At 42.2% G+C, this 22,996-nt stretch overlaps 1 protein-coding gene across 1 annotated transcript in view; it reads right to left on the bottom strand.

The window, feature by feature from the left end:
- The window catches only part of ANKDD1B (ankyrin repeat and death domain containing 1B), a 65,116-nt gene that overhangs the window by 6,225 nt on the left and 35,895 nt on the right, over positions 1 to 22,996 (bottom strand). Inside the window, exons 8-12 of the mRNA XM_045495943.1 lie at positions 19,533 to 19,631; positions 13,363 to 13,461; positions 10,224 to 10,322; positions 7,604 to 7,702; positions 2,544 to 2,639 (exon numbers count right to left, since the gene is read on the bottom strand). Coding sequence (XP_045351899.1) covers positions 2,544 to 2,639; positions 7,604 to 7,702; positions 10,224 to 10,322; positions 13,363 to 13,461; positions 19,533 to 19,631 — 492 coding nt within the window. The remainder of the gene's footprint in view (positions 1 to 2,543; positions 2,640 to 7,603; positions 7,703 to 10,223; positions 10,323 to 13,362; positions 13,462 to 19,532; positions 19,632 to 22,996) is intronic.

The raw sequence follows: 22,996 nt of genomic DNA, 5'->3' as shown, positions 1-22,996 counted from the left end.
ACCCATAATTGCTTCAGAGATTGTAAAATGCAGGGTCCTGTCTACCCCAACCCTAGCTTTACTCTTACACTGCCTAACTCCCGGGGAATCCTGAAAAAGGAAAGGTTGAGGGTGGGGCATCCAACAAACTTGGGAGCCGAGGGCACTTCACTTTTTCCTTTACTCTTCATTCTCTCTCCTGAAACAATGAGGAATCCAACAAGATCAAAACCCAAAACATCACAAGGTAGAGGGAAGAACTTGCAAAATGCATTAACCTTTGTATCACAGCATTTTTATTTCTTTGAGAAGTACACATGCTCTGTGCATTCTGGAATTGGGCTGGGTAGTCCTTCAAGTTTCTGTAGGAAAGGGTCAGGGATTTGGAAAGCCTAGCTCTTTTTCTTTTTCTTTTAAGTTTATTTCTTTGAGAGAGAGAGCACAACAAGGGAGGAGCAGAGACACAGAGAGAGGAAGAGAGAGAATCCCAAGCAGGTTCCGCGCTGTCAGTACACAGCCCGACGCCGGGCTTGATCCCACGAACTGTGAGATCCAGACCTGAGATGAAACCAAGAGTCAGACACTCAACCAACTGAGCCACCCAGGTGCTCCGCCACAGGTCTCTTTAAACAGTCCTTGGAAGCAATAATAGTTTGTCTGCCAAAGCATTGAACTATTTGCAGAGTATCACATGCTTACACTGGTGGAAATTAAAATAGCATGAGCCAGATTTTAGGAAGCTCCCATCTGCCTCTGAACCACTGGATTTAATGATTTATATTAGGCCAGGATTTATATTAGGCCAGTATATAAATCTGTTTAATAAAGAGAATTTAAAGTAATAATAAATGGATTTGGTAAAAAAAAAAATAATAATAATAATAATAAGCATATATTTGTTTAATGAACAAAGTGAATTTAAAATAAATAATAAATACATTTGGTTAAAAAAGATTTTAAGGATACATATTAAAAAACAAGCCTTGCTCCTACTCTAGATCTTCGTCCCCAGTTGTCACCAAGGTGAACAACTCTTACATTTCAGAGGGTCTCCTTCATACATTTGTGCATTGTATATGACTCTCAAAGTTCATCTGATTCTCACATCTTAAAGATTTGTTAGGAAGAAGGGCTTATTCACTTGATAAAAGAGTAATTTATTCTCATCTAGGAAGAAGAATCTAAAAATGCTAGCAGGCATTAAAAATAGAACTAATGAATATGTCTAATTTTAAAGAAAATGTGAAAACAATCATTTAAAAGCAAGAGAAAAGGCAGAAGTTGAGGAAGTTACTGTCACTCAAATACAGTGATGATCTAAGAGAGAATGAAGCTAAGGCAAAGAGGAAGAGAACAAAGGAGCAGGAGGAATAGAAATCAAGGGTACCTGGGTGGCTCAGTTGGTTAAGCCTCTGACTCTTGATTTCAGCTCAGGTCATGATCTCACAATTCGTGAGTTCAAGCCCCACATTGGGCACTGTGCTGAGAGTGCAGAGCCTGCTTGAGAGTTCTTTCTATCTCTCTGCCCCTTCCCCGGTCATGCTCTCCCCCTCTCAAAATAAATAAACATTTGGGGAAAAAAAAGAAAATGACTAGGAGGAGGAGAGAGATAAAACAATTCTAATGGTTACAAAAAAGTCATTTTGCTTTACGGGCAAGTGAGAAAGGTTTGAGTAGAATGATGTGGCCTTTAAATGATACATATGTCATACCATCCAGATAATATATCAGGACCACTGAGCCCATTAAACAGGATTGTGAGAAGGAGAGGCAAATCAATGCATTTTGCCTTAAGGATTTAAGGAAAATTTCTCAGGATTAGCAACTAGACAGCAAATCAGGGCTGATGCTCCTCAGGGGTAAACATCTGAAGGGTAGGAGCTGAATTCTGGTACCAACCTACTGGACCAGGGCGGGGCATTCAGCCTAGCATGGTAACAACACAAAGTACAAATTGAGGGTGGTGCCTGGTAACTAATTCCTGCCTGAAGGTATAGACTCCAATCTTGGAGAGAAAGGCATTCTGTTGAGAAGCTGTGGGAGTGGCAGCTAGCAGAGGACGTAATAATGAAAGAAGGCAGAGAGAATGTCTTAGAGACAAGTGTTTTGTGTTCTCAAGATGAATAAGGTTTTTGTGACTATCACAGGATACTTGAGTGCTAGAGAGCCAGCACCAGCTTGTGTTAAAAGCTGCAGAGCGGTGAATGTCAACTTCTTTATTGCTCATTAGAATGTAGGTTTGAGAACTTCCAGAAGGTACCACAGCCCAAGACTCTATGGCAGAGGGCCAACCATGTGGGGCATGCTAAGTCTGTTCGAGCCGACATGGATGGGGCCACTTAGCCCTATGAGCTCTGACTACTGATGCTGGCAAAGTAAAGAGAGGGAGAGGCAGCTGTTCTTTTCCTGAATGGGGCAGCAAAGGCCAAAGGGACCGTTATAACTGCACTGACCAGGACCCTGCCCATGAGAGCAGAAGAAAGAATGACACCGACCCCACACTGCCCCATCAGAAGATGGGGTTGCAGAAGAGCCGGTTGTGAAGCTGGAATCCTGTTCCTTACCTCTCTCCAGGCGTAGTATCTCTCTGCTTTAATGATCATGTCCACTACAAGGCTGTGGTTGCTTCTGGAGGCCATGGCCAGGGCAGTCTTCCCTTGCTAAAATTAAAAATGAAAGTGTCAGGCGGGATGGCCTAGTATTTAAGAGCTCCAGCTTTGGAACAGGGAGGGAGGGGCCTGAGTTCAAATCCTGATCTTGCTACCTCCCTGCAGGGTGAACTTGGGTCAGTCCTTAGCTTCTCTAGGGCTCAAAGGCTACCCCATGGTATAGTCGTGAGGGGTAAATGCAGTAGTACATATCAAGCCCTTAGGACTGTGCATGACACATGGTAATTATTCAAGAGATGCTAGATATTGATGGTGTCAGGGGCTGTGTCCACAGGGCAGGGGAAAAGATTTAGACTTAGGGACTGACCATCAACAGATGATGTTTTACACATCCTCTGTCGATGAGAACCCACACATCTCTCCGAGACCTCCAGAGGTCTCCCTGGCTCACTGTACTGGGAAGTTCTCAGCAAATAAGTAATATGAGGACTGACTCCATCTGTGGTTGAGACTTTAGTCAGTGTGCCACACCTCCTTCCCCCAATAGCCTTTTCCTTCTGTTATAAAAAGAGACCTCCTGATTTTAGCGGGGCACCTGACCACCCCAAACATTTCCTAGCCTCCCTTGCACTTAGATTTGTGACCTAAGTTCTGTTATATAAATGGAAGTGGCACGTGCAACTTCTAGAAAGTATTTCTAAAGACAGGAAGGACGCCATTCTCTTTCTCCCTCCTGACTAGAATGCTTGCATGATGGCAAGAGCCTGAACAGCCCTCTTAGACCAAGAAGTTGAAGCCATGTGTTAATGAGGGCGAAAAGTGCTGGATCTTATTAAGAATAATAGTATCCTTGGAGCGCCAAGAGCATGCACCTCTTGATTTCAGGGCCGTGAGTTTGAACCCCACGTTGGGTATAGAAATTAAATAAATAAAACTTAAAAAAAGAAGAAGAAGAAGAGTAGCATCCATTGACAAAACTACTAATTCATAGTATAGAATTCAGCCTGCAGGACTCTTATCTAGAATTTTTTTCTATTCTACGCTTCCAACCAAGGGGTTAGGGATTGGAAACTTAATCAAATGGAATATGCAATAAGGGATATTTTGGACATAATTTGGGGCATGAGTGGCCTGGGAACCCGTATGGTATCTTGTCCAAATAACAAAAGGTGTCCCCTAGATTTTAGGCCATGCACAATCCACACACATCTATACATTTTCCTGAGAAAAAGATGGTGGTTTTTATTTATTTTTAAAATGGCACAGGAGGGGCGCCTGGGTGGCTCAGTCGGTTGAGCGTCCGACTTCGGCTCAGGTCACGATCTCGCGGTATGTGAGTTTGAGCCCCGCGTTGGGCTCTGTGCTGACTGCTCAGAGCCTGGAGCCTGTTTCCGATTCTGTGTCTCCCTCTCTCTCTGACCCTCCCCCGTTCATGCTCTGTCTCTCTCTGTCTCAAAAATAAATAAACGTTAAAAAAAAAAATTAAAATAAATAAATAAAATGGCACAGGAAAAATTTGCTCAGGAATCCTGAAGATAATCAAAACGAATGGTCAGAAATAATCCCAGAAGAATAAGTTCCAATTTTAGGAACCCATGTTTCCATGCTTAGGGATCCAGCAATTTATCCCAATAATTCTCTCACATGGCTGAGCATTTGCAACAAGTGCAACTCCCACCAACCCACATGATCTGGCTGTGAGTGGAGGTACTAAGACCCAGGTGGGCTGGAAGATTAGGACTGACAGTAATCAGTTTCTCATCAAGAGAGGACGGTAATGAAATTAGGAAGAATAGCACTTTGCAGGCAGTTAGCAAGTCTTCCATTGCATGCTGCCTAGATTCTGGCTCGTGAGGCCATTCGAATCCAGATGATCAGCCTGCTGTGGGAAGGCAGCATTCTGAGAGCCAGCGTTCTCAGGTTCGCAGGAAAACCTTCCCAGGGAGTGCACCCTGGAGTGGAAATACAGCACTCCTGCCACTGAGGGTGGGAAGCCCTCCAGGAGCTTTGTGACACCTCTGACTGAGGGAGCAGGTTTCTGGGAAAGTCCTATTTACACCAAACCCTGGCTCCTTTTTTCCGTCCACACTTTCATTTACTCTTAGAGTCACTTATCCTTGGTAAATACTGTGAGATTGAGTGGAAAAGGTGGTTTTTATTAATGAAATAGGTGTTGGGTGCCAACTATGTGCCCAGAGAAAAAAGAGGAAGAGGAAAAGGGAATATGGGAAAATCAAATTTTGAGTCAAATTGCAGCACTGAGGCTACTATTTCCCAGGACATCCAGTCCATAGGCACTGAGGGCCGAGCATGAATTCCCTTCCCAGTGCTATGGAATCTCCACCCACAAGACTGTCCCAGAGGTGTTAAGTGTTAATGAAAAAGTGGAATACAGTATGAAAGGAAAGCATGGAAAATACGATGCGACGTGTGACTACTAATGCTAAATGTTAAGGGAAGGTAATGAGCACAGGAGTGCAAGTGGGGCACTTCCACCCATGTGACAGAGTTATGGGTGGATGCTTTTTTCTTCCTTATGCTTTTCTGTGTTTTCCAGATTATTCACAGTGGGTTTGTGTTGCCTTTTTGTTAAGTAGGCTCACACCCAGTGTGGAGCCCAAGCAGGGTAAAACTAACGACCCTGATGAGATCAAGACCTGAGCCGACATCAAGAGTCAGGCTTTTAACTGACTGAGCCACCCGGGTGCCCCAAGGCTTATATGACTTTTTATGACAATTTTAAAAACTGACATATACAGAAAAGTAAAATAACACATCACTACTTCAAGTCCCACAGATGTAAAATGTGTGATTCTGCAATAGTAAGTAGGGTGAACTCAGCTCGTGCTGGGAATTAGGGATGTGCTGAGCTGATGGACAGTGTGGGTAAAGACAAGGAAGGAAAAGACAGCAAGTTGCAGAAGCAGTCACCTCTGCTCACAGCTGTGGAAAGGCACTACACAATCAAGCAGCTTTGGCTTTGAAGCCTGGCTCTGTGTCTTACTGTGTGTGTGACGTTGACATCGCTGAAATCTCTTGAAAACGGGTAATTCTGTCCACCTCACAGAGGAGATGTGAGGATTGAAATAAGGTACATGTGTGTGAGCACCTAACAGGGCTGCCACACCTCGGTCTTCCTGCGTTTACACTTTTCAGTAAGCTAGAACCTAATGCACGGCTGCCCCACAACCCTCCTGTGACTGAGTCTGCTTTACTGCATCAATATACAAAGTTGTCTTTCTTTACAAACACGTCTACACAATGACCAAAAGGTAGAAGCAACCCAAATCTCCATCCACAGATGAAAGGATAAACAAAATGTGGTATGGACATACTATGGAGTATCATTCAGCCTTAAAAAGGAAGGAAATTCTGACCCGTGCTACAACACGGATAAACCTTCAGTACATTATGCTAAATGAAATAAGCCAGTGACAAACTGACCAACGCTGTATGATTCTATTTATATGAGGTACCCAGAATAGTCAAATTCACAGAAACAGAAAATAAGAGTGGTGGTCGCCAGGGGCTGGGGAAGGACGAGGAAATGCGTAGTTGTTGTTCATAGAGTTTCAGTTTTGCAAGATGAAAAAGTTCTGGAGATTGGTTACATAATAGTGTGAATCGACTTAACACTACTGAACTGTCCACTTAAAAATAGGTAAGATGATGGGGCACCTGGGTGGCTTGGTCGGTTGAGCATCCGACTTTGGCCCAGGTCATGATCTCATAGTTTGTGGGTTTGAGCCCCGTGTCAGGCTCTGTGCTGACAGCTCAGAGCCTGGAGCCTGCTTCAGATTCTGTGTCTCCCTCTCTCTGCCTCTCCTCTACTCATACTCTGTCTCTCTCTATCTCAAAAATAAACATTAAAAAAAATTTTTTTAATGGTTAAGATGATAAATTTTGTTGTATTTATTTTACAATTTAAATTTTTTTTTTAATTTTAAGTAAAAAAATTTTAGACATGTATGTTTATTCACTGCATCTCTGTTTATAAAAGCTAAAGCTTAGGAACAATTTAAATGCCCATCAGCTGATAACTAAACAAATTATGATACGTCCATACCACAGCTACCTAAAAAAGAATGGAGAAACTCTCCTTGTACTAATATGGAACAGTTTCCACTCTATATTTTTAAAGGAAAAAAGCTAAATGCAGGACAATATGTACAAGTATATCACCACTGTGTAAAAAGGACAGAGAAATGTAGTAAGAGTATTATATATTTATGTTTGCTTGTTTATGCATAAAAAGAAACTGGAAAAAACAGAAATTTATGATAATAGATCCACTAGCAAGGGTAGTATGGGAACCAGACAAACGGGGTCAAGGGCAGGTGGGACACTTTTATTGTAAAACCCTTACTGATTATATTTTTAAATTTTTGGACCACCTGAATCTTTAATCTTTTCCAAAGATTAATACACAATTTTATTTTTTTATTAAAAAAATTTTTTTAACGTTTGTTTATTTTTCAGAGACAGATCATGAGCACGGGAGGGGCAGAGACAGAGGGAGACACAGAATCCAAAGCAGGCTCCAGGCTCCAAGCTGTCAGCACAGAGCGTGACACGGGGCTCAAACCCACGAACCATGAGATCATGACCTGAGCCAAAGTCAGATGCTTAACCGACTGAGCCACCCAGGCGCCCCTAATACATAATTTTAATTAAAAAAAAATATGCTTTAGGGACGCCTGGCTGGCTGAGTTGGTAGAGCATGCGACTCTCAATCTTGGGATTGTAAATTCAAGACCCACATTGGGTGTAGAGATTACTTATAAAAAAAAAAAAAAAACTTAAAAAAATACAGATTTTATTATTCAGAGTAAAATTTCTTACCTACATATCTCAATCACAATCAGGATGTTTTGCTGACGACTACGTTACAATGTTTGTGTAAGCTTTATCCAGTCTTTTCAAAAGGGTATGCTATGGTTGCTGTCAAGGCTTACAGCCTGCAGACAGCTCTTCACAACCACCTTGGCTGAACAGGGTGAAGTCCATGAGCTTACCTTATCAACGACCTTCAGGTCACAGCCTGCCTTCAGCAAAGTGTCCACCAGTTCCACATGGCCAAGATCAGCAGCTAGGTGCAAAGGAGTCTGCTGCCTCTGCCATGAGAAATTTCAAAAATGTAATCTAAACACATTAAGGAGGGGGAAAAAACTTGCATAATGAAAAGACAAAGGGAAAGTAGAGGTGCCCTATATAGGCATATGGGAAAATAGATTAAGATCACATTTTTAATAAATAGGTACAGGGGTCATTCACTGTAGGATTGTTGGTAACAGTGAAAAACTGAAAGAAAGTTACATGTTTGACAAAGAGACTTGCTGGGTAAATTGAGGTATATCCACATGTCGGATTAGCAGGCAACCATCAAAAATGATTTCTGAAACATTACTTCATTATGACAGACTAGAATAGTGAAGTTCATAGAGACAGAAAGCAGAGTGGTGGCTTCCAGGAACTGCGGGGAGGGAAGAATGGGGAGTTAGAGTCATGAGCAGAGTTTCAGTTTGGGAACATGGAAGGAGTTGTGGAACTGGGCGGTGGGGGGGGAGGCAGAGCAACGTGACTGTGCTTCAGGTCACTGAAGTGTACCTTCAACAACGGTTAAAATCGTAAATGTTACGTTATGTGTACTTAACTACAAATTAAACAGTGGTTTCCAAGATTAATTTTTAAAATGGAAAAAGTACTCATTTAATACTGACAGACTTTGGACACAACACTGTATCTAGAGAAGGAAACCCATCAACAATATTAACGATAATGTCGAGATGGCAGGATTAGGGAGTTATTTTTATTGCCTTATCGATGCTTTTCTCTATCTTGTAAATTTCTTAGTTATAATGTATAAGAGAGTACAAGACTTCTAATTTTTCTCTGGGGTAATCGCTTTCTTACCAAGAGGGTAACAGTGTTTCCAAGAAATACGAAATCACAAGAAAATAACACACTTTAACCTCTCACTGAAAGGAATGCTGATGTGCAGACAGACATTTCTAAAATATTAGTACTGAAAGGAACGTTGTTTATGGTCTAGCCCAACCCTTAAACCAGAGACAGGAAGCAACTTCCCCAGGGTCACAGAGCTGGACAATAGCATCTAGCTCCGTACTCTGCCAACCCGAGCACAGGATCAACCTGCTTGGAGCTTAACATAATTAATATTAGAAAGCATTTATTAAAGACTCACTTTTGGGTGGCAATCAGCCCCTCTGAGGGCTCATCCAAAACATCACACTTACACTAACAAACTATCAAAGGTCTCTATCAACATGGAACAGAGACACAGGGTCATACCTCAAACACCAATATCATCTCAATTTGATGATACTGCTGTAAGTCTAGAGGACAGGAAATGAACCAATACGTTAACAAGAGTTCTCTTTATTGGGGGGGATGATAATTATAAATTTTTATCTTATTTATATTTTCTTATTGTTATACATTGAGTATATTCCCAATCTAACAGAGAATTGAAATGGTCAAGTCTAGTTCTATACCTGGCAGGCAGACTAACAAACCCTCCAGATTCTAGAGTGAATCTGGCCAATTCTGGTGAAACCAAAATCACACATAAGTTCTGTGTATAGAGCAAATATTCTGCACATAAGCAAATATTTGGGGCATTAACATACTTGGACACCTAAGTATGTATAATAACATTCCTTCCCTCCCTACAAACATTTGGGATGGTAAAACACAGGGAGGAGCAAGGTCGCTGGAGGAAGGAAGGGATGGAAGGGTAGGTAAGTCTCTATTCCCATCTGGCACAAAGGAACTCCTAGGTTGGAGATGGAGGAGACTGGAGAGATCTGTGGCACTGTTCTGGTTCCAAAGACATGGAAACAGGGGCTCCCAGTGTGGGGGGTAGGGGGTGGTTAGGACAGGTATGTCCACCATATCTGGCTGCTCCCTCCCCTCAGGGTCCAGCTGAGGCTTCTCTAGGTAGAGGCAGTCAGAAAGCCAAGAGGAGCCCGGAGTTCTCACCTGTCTCCAGGGCTCCTAAAGAGCTCCTCTCCCAGGAGTTTCTCTTCCTACTTCCCACAGCTCTTGGGAGAGGCAGCTCAGCCCCGGAGGAGGCCCTGATTCAGACAGTACCCACCCCCATTAACCTTCCAACTCAGCATTTCCACAACCAGCTAGTAATGGATTCCTTTTATGGAGCATTTTACTCTGCTCCAGTAGATTTAATTTATGGTGATCTTTTTTATTCCAAGAGGTCTCTTTTGCCTTTGGGTAAAAGAAACATTTACAGTCTCTAATATAGAAACAAAGCTTCCTCCTTGTGGCAAAGGGCTACTGGCCAATTATATTTCATACTGAAGGAGTGGGCTTTGATTTAAAGAGCATCTGGCAATTTAATTCTGAGCTACTGTTTATCTACCAGAAGTGCTGGGCCTGTTAAATGTGAGCACTAACTGAACCCCAGTTGTGTGTTTGAAAAAAGTATGTGTGTTCAAGTGGGAGTGGGGGTTACAGCAGAAAATGGATAAAAAGAATATGTATATTCCTCCTGGAAAATTTTTAGGGCAACTTGAACTTGCTCAAAATTACCCGTAATCACACACTACATTGAATCATAAGAAAACAGACTCTCTGGGTTCGGATTGCCTGGCTTACCTGATTTAAGATGTTAATGTCATGCTGTGCACTTAATAAGCTCTTTACAACTGTGATATGGTTGTGGATAACAGCTAAATGAAGAGGGGACTCCTTCGGCTGCAGAAAGAAAGAAATTTTCAAATCCAAGAGGTTTTGGCTTCATCATTCACACCAAAAAGCAATTCATTTCGACAGACGTGTCCTAATAATCTCTGAGTACTGGAATTGCCTTGCACAGCGGCGGGCCAATAGCGAGTGTTCAGCATCATTTCCACCCCATGGCTGTGCAGCAAACCAGCTTACCAGCAATCAGCTCTGCCCCCTCATTCATTCCAGGACTAGACACTGAGCACCTACTATGGGAGGCTAGGGATTCAGTGGCGAACCTGACATTCTCAGGATTCTTCCAATCCAGTGGGGCAAGAATATATTGTTGTTGTTGTTATGGTTTTAATCACAAAATAAATGCACAAATTGTGATAAATGCTTTGGACGAAAAGCAGAGAGTGGTATAAGAGCATATATGGGATGGCCAGAGGGCTGACCTTTCTGGAGATGAGAAAAAGCTTTCCTGAAGAACTGACATTTGTGCTTTGAAAAGAAGGATAAGAAATATGAAACAGACTTAATGCAGGACTTCTCAGAGCCTTCAAAAAGCTAAAGTATGGGGGGAATAACTACAAGGAGGAAAAAGCATGCACATTCAGCATTTCCTGAAATGATCTGATCTAGAGTTCTTTCTCCCTAGATCATTCCATGGGACTAATGACCCATTCACCCAGGGGCACCATGCTCATGTTTAGCCTTCTCCTGTATATATACAGCCCCAGTATGTTTACCAAACCTCTCCAGCATGCTCCTCTGTCCTCATTTGCAGTTAAATGAAGGTGCAGCCATCCTGCAGCCACACCTTCACCTGAAGTGTCCCAGCCCCTCTCAGCCATCTCCACAGGTGGGCTTCTTCGCCAGCCCTGTCAGGCTGTCATGTCACGATCAGCTCTAGAATCACACACTTAGCTCCTGTTGCCTCACTGACACACAGGTGCCACTGGCCCATGATGACAAGAGAGAAATGTCTCCAGGAGTAGAGAAGGTAGCCGCAAAGAAAAAAAGGTGGGGAAAAAGAGGGAAGGCGTGAGAGACAGCTCAGGGGCAGTCAGGGTGGAGGGAAGGTCCTAGGAGGTTAGAGGCAGGGAGGAGGGGGACGGGTACAGGTATAAAAAGCAGGTGCAGGCAGAAGATCCAGCAAGGCTGTGAACAATAGTAGAGCTGAGAGCCAAGGCAGCCGACAGGGAACACAGGTGTGTGCGAGGGTGCATGATGAGGATAGAGCAGAGTGTTACTCAAGAAAAAGAGATATTGGGGCGCCTGGGTGGCGCAGTCGGTTAAGCGTCCGACTTCAGCCAGGTCACGATCTCGCGGTCCGTGAGTTCGAGCCCCACGTCGGGCTCTGGGCTGATGGCTCAGAATCTGGAGCCTGTTTCCGATTCTGTGTCTCCCTCTCTCTCTGCCCCTCCCCCGTTAATGCTCGGTCTCTCTCTGTCCCAAAAATAAATAAACGTTGAAAAAGAAATTTTTTAAAAGAAAAAGAGATATTAATAATAAGCATCAGTAAGGTACATTTAACATCTTATAATGCTACTTACTGTACACTCACTTCCCCCATAGTTTATATTCTAAACTCTGGGCTAATAGTTTTCGTTTACAATAATCCTAGCAGTTACATCTATTCCCCACTGTATTTATTTTTTAAATTTTTTAATGTTTGTTTGTTTATTTATTTATTTATTTATTTATTTTGAGAGAGAGAAAGAGAGAGAGAGAGAGAGAGAGAGACAGAGCATGAGCGAGGAATGGGCAGAGAGAGGGAGACTCAGAATCTGAAGCAGGCTCCAGGTTCCACGCTGTCAGCACACAGCCCAATCAGGGCTTGAACCCACAAACCGTGAGATCATGATCTGAGCCGAAGTCAAACTAATTGAGCCACCCAGGCGCTCCTATTCCCCTCTTTATATATAAGGAACAGAGCAGTTAAATAATTTCCCCAAGGCCTTGGAGGCAAGAAATGGATTTGACAGGATTTGAATCCCTGATCTGCCTGACTTCAATACTGGCACCAGGCTCCTTCCCAGGAAACCTACTATGAAAGAAACCTATGAAAAAGAGATGTACAGAGTGGACAAGAGCATCACTAGCCCACAGAGGAAGAGGAGAGAAGGGGGGGCAGGTAGGACACCATGGCTGCAGAAGTCAGACTGCCATGGGGGTGAGCAAGGAAATGGAGATGATCGGGCAGGTCAGGGCAGTGTGGGAGGGAGGCTTTCCGTGCAGGCCTCTTCTTCTCTGGAAGGATGTTCTTTCTTGAGGCACCAAGCATGCAAAAAGAGGAAGTATCCCTCAGGCCAGGGAAGTAGGCAGTGTCCTTCCAGCCAGGGCTACCAGCCTTGCTGGGACCCAGCCCTTCCTGAGAAATAGGAAGCATCCCTGGACAGACCTGGGGCGTTCAGAGCCAATTCCTCTAACGTCATTCTCCAAAAACTACCAGACATGGTCAAATCACATCCCTTCTCTCTAGTTAATATAATAAATAGTAATGGCTAACCAAGATCAGAGGAAATAGTATTCTCACAGGAGAAGTGAAAAACAGAGGAATGCTTCCCATCTACTGCTGGCACAGAGGGCCTTCCTCAATCCTACCAAAGCCAACTCAAACTTCAGAAAACCTCAATCAGTATAAAGGATGGACTTTCAAAAGAAAAACAAGATCACTCAGTGAAGGGGGGGAAAAAAGATCATCCTCCTTCCCATTTATAGCAGTGTTCTTTTTTCCACAGACTGATAAATTTAATACACGAATAATGGCATCTCTGGACACCTGAGAAAGTTTTATTGCAGCAAGTATCAGTATTTAAAGCACAAAGATTTCATTTTGTTCAGGAACTTCAAAGACTTTAAAAATTCATCCCTTGCATTTTATTTCTCAAGATTAAGACTCAGCCTCCAAAAGGAGTCAGTCTGCTTCCCCAGAAAGAATTCCTCCTTTGTGAACATCTCGTTCCCCTCCTCCCCACCCCCCAAGTATCTGCAAGGAGCATCTCTGCACACAGCCAGCCTCACAGCACCAGGATCAAAGCCCATGTTATTGAAATAGACTCACTTCCACTTTCTGGTACAGGTCAACGTGCTTACTGAGAAGACAGCTCACAAGGGATGTGTGGCCGTTCTGGGTTGCTATCTGCAAAGCACTGATGTTGAGCTGCAAAACACAGGTGGAAAAGGCAGGGAAGATCCCCATTAGAATCCAGCCTGCTTTCTGATATTCATCACATGGTAATTAATTAATACAAAGAAATATACAACTATTTAAAAAAGAAAATCCAATGTGTTTTTGATTATTTTGAGGGCCTCTTTGTTATTTCTAAGTGTTTCCTATAAAAAGAGAGTCTGAGGTGACACATGCCTCAAGCAAATATGAGTTAAATCCCTGTTTCCCCTAAGTACAAAGTGGACTAGGGCTGAGTCTTCTCTCCATACACTCTGCAAACACCCTCCTTGAGCTAAAAAGGCTGACTTGGTGTTGGTCCCAGGAAATGCCTCAACACCTGCTGCCTCCCTGACTGCTTACCTGCAGCTCTCCTTTCTGCCAGGTCTGGCTTCAAAGCTCAGCATGATTGCTACCCATGTGCAGTGTTCCCTCATGGCCCCTTACTCAACTCCTTCATCAATGCCTCTCCTTCCCTGGTACCAGCTGCCTCCTACCTTCCCTGTGCTCAAGTGACTTCACTTACTGTGAACACTACATGAGAAAATTGTTCTTGGTTTATCCTGCTATCCTCCAAAAAGTCTTAGCATGGTGCTTTGCAATAGTATAAGGACAATGGATAGTTGTTGATGGATTAATTTTAAGATTGCTACAAAGTATTTCTAGGCCCACCAACCAAATAAGGTTCTACAGGATGTTATGTTTTCCAAAAAGTGGCTGCATAAGTAAGTACCATCTCACATGCTGGCCTGAGACTGCCCACTGCCCCATCAAGAGGTCTCCCCTTGAATCTGAGTGGACCCTATAACTGCTTGGACCAATCAGCAGAGTATGGTAGAAATGACAGTGTGCCAGACCCAGATGCAGCCGCTACCCAGCTTGGCAGCTTCACCTCCCTGCCTATTAAAAACCAGCTGCCATGCTGTGAAGAAGAGAGACCACAAGTCCATGCCATTCAAGAGCCCCAGCTGAGCTCCCAGCTGACAGATGGCACCATCTGCCAGTCATGTGAGTGAGTCACACGAACGGCCAGCTCACTTAAGCTTTCAAATAACCTAAGTCCTGGCTGACATCTGACTACAACCACATAACAGACCCAAAGTAAGAATTTCTTAGTCCAAGAGCCATGAAAGATAATAAGGTGTTGTTGGTTTAAGCCATTGCACTCTGGGTTGGTTTGTTATGAAGCCAATAGATAAGATGATACTAAAAAGAACAATACACATGCTGACCAACTGGACTCTAGCTTGAGCTCCTACTATATGACCTTGAATAAGTGGCCTCTCAAGTACAGGCCTGTTTGTCTTCATCTGTAAAAAAGAACATAACTATTAGTTTTTATCACTGCTAATAACCAATTGCCACAAACTCAGTGGCTTAAAAAATACGAATGTACTATGTTACAATTCTGGAGGTCTGAAGTCTGAAATGGGTCTCACTGGGCTAAATTACAGGCCTTTCTGGAGGCCCTTGGGAAGATCCACGTCTTTGACTTTGCCCGTTTGTGGACATTGCCGCCCACATCCTGTGGCTCATGGCCTCTCTCTTCATCTTCAGGCGCACCAGCAATGGTCCACCAAGTCTTCACCCTGTATCATTTTGGCCTCCTCATTTGCCTTCCTCTTCTACTTTAAAAGACCTGTGTGATTACATTGGGCCCAACCTGGATAAATGAGGATAATCTCATTTTAAGGTCAGCTGATTAGCAACCTTAATTCCATGTGCAACCTGAATCCCACTTTGCCTTGTAATATAACATATTCACAGGTTCCAAGGATTAGGATATGGATAACGTTGGGCAGGGGGCGGGGGAGCATTATTTTGTGTACCTATCACACCATCCTACCTCTTTGTCTCAAACCATAGTAATATTGAGAGGATAAATGAGCTAGTAAATATGTACAGTAATCATAACCATCATCATATTCATTCCACAAAAAAATAATTGAGCGTTTATTATCTGCCAGCACCATGTTGGATAGTGGGGAGATATGACATAAACAAGATGTCCATTATCACATTCCAGTAGAGGTGGACAATCAACTGATCTATAGATTGGCAGACTGGTAGATCAGTGAATCCGTAGATGGGAGAATAAATCCATTTACTAAATCTAGATGTTATTAGAATAATATCAGCTAATAATAAGTGCAACAAAACGAAGTAAAACAGCAGGGCTGGATGGCTACTTTCTGGTGAGTGATCAAGAAAATCCTCCCAGGTGGGGTGAAATTTGGACCGAGATCAGAATGGTAAGAAGTGCCCGAGTGAAAAGATCTAAATCAGAAACAAGTTTGTGAAGAACCTGAAGCCAGAACGTAGTAGGAAGAGCTGTGGCACTCCAGCACTTTAGCCCAGAGGCACTATAGGCACTGTGTACAGGGCTTACAGACTTTTTAGGAGCCAAAGAAATGTTTAAAATCTTTAGCAAAAAAATTATTGATTCCAAGATACCAAAAGAAAACCAGGAACTTGAAGTGAATAAATATTTAATTGACATATTCATTCCTCATTGACTGTTAAATGTAACAGTCATAAAATATTCATTACATTTGTTAACAATTTGTAGGTTGAATTTTTTCACCTCCTCTAATTCCCAAGTATGTAGAGAGTTCTAAGAAACCAGCGTCAGTCATAAATTAGGGGAGTTTATCACAGCCAATAAAAAAGTCTTTGAAAATAATTTACAGCAAAAAAAATTAATGTGGAATGTTGGGGCATTTAAATATGTTTGATAGGATATGAGGGTGGGGTCTCCAGAAATGAGTTGTCAAGGTCTACAAAAGTCTTCACTGGACCAGAGGCATTTAGTATGACCCTGAAGAGCATCTATTGACCAAACTCTGGGCAGTATTACATCCAGCACAAATGGAGGAAGTCTCTGCTCATAGCTAAATCAATTCTCTCCAATCACCTTCTCAGAAATGACCCAGGGGCACCTGGGTGGCTTAGTTGGTTAAGCATTCAACTTTGATTCAGGTCATGATCTCACGGTTCATGAGTTTGAACCCCACATCAGGCTGTCTGCTATCCGTGTGGAGCCTGCTTCAGATCCTCTCTCTGCCCCTCCCCCGTTTATGCATTCTCTCTTTCTCTCTCTCTCTCTCCCCCCTCCCCCCTCAAAAATAAATAAAGAAGGAAGGAAGGAACGAAGGAACGAACGAACGAACGGATGGATGGATGGTAGACCTTGCTCCTGGAGGGCAAGACTAATCAATGTCAACAGCATTTCCAAGATCAAACACAGTAATCACCTACAGATGGAAGAGCAAAATAGTCTAACTTGTCCCCGTAGTAATGTGTCCATGCTGCATGCTTCCTGGTGCACACAGCTTATTCCCCCAGGGTCTTTGCTGGGTTAGGCTGTTCATCTAGGAAGTGTGCTAATGAACTCAGGGGAAAACTCAAGAAAATGTAAAAGCTCAAAAATGGACTCAGAACAATTTCTGGGCTGCTTTGATGAGGCCAAGACTATAAGGATATGGACAATGTGGGGCCTGTACTCCTAGGCGAGGTCGGGGTGGGTGGGAGTGAGAATGTGAGCATGTGAAAACCATTACAAAGCAAAACCTCTCTGGGGGCCAAACAAAATTAAGTACAGAAGGGAGGGAGGGTACAGAATGATGGAGTCAGCCAAAACGAATGAGCTCAAAGGACCCTGATAATGAGGGAGGCCTTCCCAGGGACTCCAGGGTGGCTGTAGATAGTAGCAGGGGTAGGCAGGGAAGCACGTGGGAATGCCTGAACAACAGCACAGCTCTCTACATTCTGAGGATTTCGTGGGCCCCATGAATTATTAATGTGAGGTTCATTTACTGCATAGATAAGCCTGCAACATCAGTGGGAATCAACTCATAGTACCTTCATTTTCCATTCTCTCCCGCAATCTTGTCCATGGAAAGGTAAATTTTAGACAGTGAAAATGTATGTATAAACACATATTGTTTTTCTATTAGGGTTCTATCATAAACATTTTTCAATATTGCAACATATTTAGTGGGGGAGAGATAGAGAATAAGACACAGAATCCAAAGCAGGCCCCAGGTTCCGAGCTGTCAGCACAGAGCCAGACGTGGGGCTCAAACCCGATCACTGTTGGAGCTGAAGTCGGATGCTTAACTGATTGAGCCACCCAGGTACCCCAATTGTTAATATTTTTTAATAGCAACATGATATTCCAAGAAAAAGGTGCAGCAAACTTTTATGTGGCTTTCCTATAGACTTCATTGCATATATAGGTTGTATCTAATTCTCAGCCACTGGAAGTAACTTTATTATCTATCTTAATGCATGTAGCTTTTTCCAAGGTTATTCCCTTAACAGAATTTCTCAAGCCTGGGTGAAGGGAAAGTGACAGAATGCTTTTTTCCAAAAGCATTGTACAAAAGTACACTTCCACCTGCAGAATACAAGAATATAAAACATTACTGGTTTCGGACTTTATTCTTGATTCTAGTGTTTAACTTTGTACCATTTGAAAAGGAATTGTCTCTATAGGCATACCTTCAGTGGGGGAGGTAACTTCCATCAGCAAAAAGATTATGACTCACTGAAAATGTAGAGGATAGTTATTAGCATTCTTTAGCAATAAAGTATTTTTTTTTTAATTTTTTTTCTGAGAGACAGAGGGCAGGGGAAGGGTAGAGAGAAAGGGAGAGAGAGAGGGAGAGAGAGAGGGAATCCCAACCAGGCTCCATGCAGTCAGGGCAGAGCCCGATGTGGGGCTCCATCTCATGAACCGTGAGATCATGACCTGAATCAAAATCAAGAGTCAGATGCCTAACCGACTGAGCCACCCAGGCACCCCAGCAATAAAGCAGTTTGTAATAAAGGTGTGTACACTGTTTCGGGGGGTCATAATGCTATTGCACACTTAACAGACTATAGTGTAATGTGAACCTAACTCTTACATGAACTGGGAAACCAATAAATTCATTTCACTCACTCTATTATGATACGCAGTGGCCTGGAACCAAACCTGCAATATCCTTTTTTTTTTTTTTTTTTTTTTTTTTTTTTAAATTTTTTTTTTTTCAACGTTTATTCATTTTTGGGACAGAGAGAGACAGAGCATGAACGGGGGAGGGGCAGAGAGAGAGGGAGACACAGAATCGGAAACAGGCTCCAGGCTCTGAGCCATCAGCCCAGAGCCTGACGCGGGGCTCGAACTCACGGACCGCGAGATCGTGACCTGGCTGAAGTCGGACGCCTAACCGACTACGCCACCCAGGCGCCCCCAAACCTGCAATATCTTTAAGGTGTGCCTATACACTGCTCTGCTACGGAGAGAGCTCCAACATTTATTGGCACTTAAAAAATAAACAAGGTGCAGAGCAGCAGATACATGCAGTGTGCTCTCATCTATGTGGTGCCAGTACTTACACACGTGTACATTTTCCATGTAAATGCACGGAAAATTCCTGCAAGATAAGCTATTAATTACATTAATTCTAGGGAGGAGAAATTGACATGTATAGTTGTAATATGACACTTTCCATCATATATCCTTTGGTACTATTCTGATCTTTTGTTATTTTCATTGCAATTTAAAATTATTTAGAAAAATAGAATAAGAAAGTAAAACCATCTGGAAGGCAAGGCCATCACCGTGGTTAGAATCCTCCCCACTGCCACCAACTGGTCAGATAATCCTGAATGAGTTCCTTAACTTTCCTAAATTCTAATTTCCTCACCAAAAAAAGAAGATAGGTGACAAAGGATCTTAACACCATGAATACAAAAGCATTCTGTATTTACAAGAAGGCTCCATCCTATCCTCTTCAGGTTCCAGACGGACCACGTGGGCTTCCACACAATAATATTTTTTTTTGTACTTACTGTGTATAAGCCAGGCATGTATAGTTGTTAGGGAGAAATCAAGGTACAGTGAGAATGTCTCTGTACTTGAGAACAACAACTATCTGTTCCGCTTGCCCCTGTTTTCCAAAATTATAAATATTAATTCTACAAAGGCCTAGTGAGTGGATCAATGCAGGACCAGATTACTCAAAGAACATTTTGAGTCCCCCTCCACTGTGTGAGCGAACATGGCATGGAGAACATACCTTATTTGGAATGTTGATATCACTTCCTGCTGTCAGGAGCACTTTGCTGCATTCTTCATGACCTCCTTTAACAGCCAGAAAGAATGGTGTTTCTCCATTCTTAAAAAAAAAAAAAAAAAAAAAAAGGAAAAAAGTTAAAATTAATTGCCCCTTGACATGAAATAAAGTTACTTGAGGAACAGCATGCTTTGTCTATACCTTTTGTGCATTACTCTTAACGGATAGCATTTACTGAGCATCTATATGACAACTTATATTGCCAAGACTATATGCCTTGGCAGAGTTAAATGCACAATGCTGTGAGGTCAGGATTAATATCCCCATTTTACAGATAAAGAAATTAAGCCTTAGCTGAAAAGTGACAAAGCTAGGCTGCAAATCCTGATGTTTGGCTCCAAAGCCTGCATCCATACGGATCCTGGTATTCTGCCTCCTTACCAGGGTTTTCATCCACCATTATACTCTTAATCTTTACTATTTTATCTCCAAAACATTTATTGGACACTTACTGCCTGTTGGGCAAAGGCTTTGGGATTGAAATGACAAACACACACAAATCCTGCCCACAAGAAGGTAACAGCCTATTAAGCAAGATAATCATGGAAATATGAATTATAATGCAGTGTGAAACACACACAAACAGAAGCACATTTGTACCAAGTATAGCTTCAGCGTTTAAAACTGATTTAAACTGTTGTGTGTCATTAAAAAAAAAACAACAACACAGTAATACTCTTTCTCAGTAATTAAGTTTCCTGAAACTCATTATGATAAATGCTAGTAGGGTAAAGTGAGAGCTTAGTTTAGGCCAAAACACAGAAAAAAAGGAAAGAACTGGTGTCACACAAAAGCCACTTGGATATTACCCCTTTCTCATGCAGATTCTTTCCTGAAAATTTTGGGAAAAAATGCAGAATCCCTTCTCACTCCCTAAACATTTCCCCCCATGGGCATTATTCTGCTTAAAAATGCATTAGGATAAGTTCAAATGGTTTTACTTATAGCTAATTAGATATGAACAACCATGTCAAGAGGGATGCAGGGGCATGGAACCAATATTCCCATCCCAATGAGATGGAAAAACTATATCCAGCTTGCTTTACATGAGTGTCTGGGACAGCCATCTGTTACAGAGGAATTTCTCCTCATAATATGCCTTCTCATTTTCCTGGAAAAGAGATGCCAAATGGCAAACCACAGTGGGAAAAGCATTAGCGAAAAATGTGAAGGAAAGAATTCACACATCATTTAAAAATTTTTTTTTAATTTTTATTTGAGAGAGAGATCATGTGTGCACACAGTCCAAGAGGGGCAGAGGGGAAAAGAGAGAGACAGACAGAAACAGAGAGACAGAGAAAGAGAATCCCAAGCAGGCTCTGTGCTGCCAGCACTGAGCCAGATGCAGGACTCTATCCCATGAACCTGGGATCATGACCTGAGCTGAAATCAAGAATCCAATGCTCAACCGAATGAGCCACCTAGGCACCCCAAGAATTCACATCTTTAATATATCAGGAGCCTAATAAACATTTGTATCTGTGACCCAACAATCCTCCCTTTAAGAATATACCGAAAGGAAATAGTGAGGAATTGAGACTATGGTTTTTATACAAAGAGGCTCATGACAGCCTAATTTTTAAGAAAAGAAAAAAGGATATAAATAAAATGTCCAAGACTCTTAAAAACTGAGAACAAACTTAGGGCTGATGGGGGGCGGAGGGAGGGGAGGGTGGGTGATGGGTATTGAGGAAGGCACCTGCTGTGATAAGCAATGGGTGTTGTATGGAAACCAATTTGACAATAAATTTCATATATTTAAAAAAATAATAAAATAAAATAAAATAAAGTAAAATAAAATAAAATGTCCAAGACCTAAAGAATAGTCATATGAACTCTGGACAACCAATAAGAATATATATGCACAGGAACACAAAAAAAAACGGAAGGAAAATATATCTGGTATCTCTAAAATAATCATTTCAGTGTGGAGAAAATACAAAACTACTATTTATTTTTATCTTAAATTTTTAAAATGTATATTTCTGGCATATATTTTATAATGTATTAGTTTAATTATAAATGTGCATATGACAGATGCATGCCCATATTTCCTTACTGATAGGAGAGTTTGCTTCCAAGACTATTTAGAGACAGCCCCGCTAGAGTATATTCATATGGATCACTCCAACTGGTCTGGCTACAGCTTACATTAGGAAACGCAGGCAGCCCATGACTGTATAAAGATTATGGGCCTTATTCAAAGGGCTGATATTATCACTAGACACTTCATTCTCTGCAGATGAAACCTATCATAATCTGCAATTACAATGTGTTGGACTTTATGAGCTCTCTCTAATGTGCCCTAACTCAAAAATAGCTAAATGGTGGATAAAATCCAAGTGCACACATTCCAGCGGTAAAGTATTAAAACACAGCTGGGCAAGCATGACCAAGACTTTAAATTAAATCCTGTGACTATAGGACTTGATCTCTATATTGATTTGTGAAGGCTAATCACACCTAAGATTTATTCTAGGTGATTCACATTTTTTTTTTCCTCACGTTTCTCACACATCATTCGTAACTTGTATTTAAGAAGACCAAATTCCTGAGATCTTTGAACAAGTTAAACCAATTAAACCTGATCATTATTATGCCAGATGGTCAGAAAAGACTGAACGCACACTAAAGTAAACAAATGAAGGCTCTATTTTTGTCCATGATCCTCAAGTGAAAGCTTGGCTTGGGCGCCTGGGTGGCTCAGTCAGTTAAGTGTCTGACTCTTGATTTTGGCTCAGGTCATGATGTCATGGCTCATGGGATGGAGCTTTCAGTACAGAGCTTGCTTGGGATTGTCTCCCTCCTCTCTCGCCCCTCCCCTGTGTGCACTCGTGCTCTCTCTCTTTCTCTCTCTCTCTCAATAAATAAATCAACTTACGAAAATACAAAAAAAGAAAGCTTGGCTTAAATTCTCCCAAGAACTTGAAAAGAAAAAATGAGGATAACAATATACCACTGATACAAATGATAACCATGAGGCTGCCTGTATGGTTCATCAGTTAAGTGTTCAACTTCAGCTCAGGTCATGATCTCACGGTTCGTGAGTTCGAGCCCCACACTGTGTTCTGTGCTGGCAGCATACAGCCTGCTTGGGATTCTCTCTCTCTCTCTGTCTCTCTCTCTCTCTCTCTCTCTCTGTCTTTGCCCCTCCCCTGACTGTGCTCTCCCTCTCTCTCTCTCTCTCTCTCTCTCTCTCTATCTCTCAAAATAAACAAACTTAAAAAACAACAACAACAAATGATAACTATGATCCCATTTATCGCACCAAGATAACACCAATGATAACAGATGCCACTTATTACATGCCTACCATGTGCCAGGCACTATTCCAGGTGCTAAGTGTGTGCCACAGCCTTCACATTTAAACTTCACTATGGCCTTATGAAGTTATTTGACAGATGAGT

This window comes from Leopardus geoffroyi, chromosome A1, assembly GCF_018350155.1.
Source record: "Leopardus geoffroyi isolate Oge1 chromosome A1, O.geoffroyi_Oge1_pat1.0, whole genome shotgun sequence".
In the NCBI taxonomy this organism is placed as follows: Eukaryota; Metazoa; Chordata; class Mammalia; order Carnivora; family Felidae; genus Leopardus; species Leopardus geoffroyi.
This window is presented reverse-complemented; position numbering and strand designations above follow the sequence as displayed.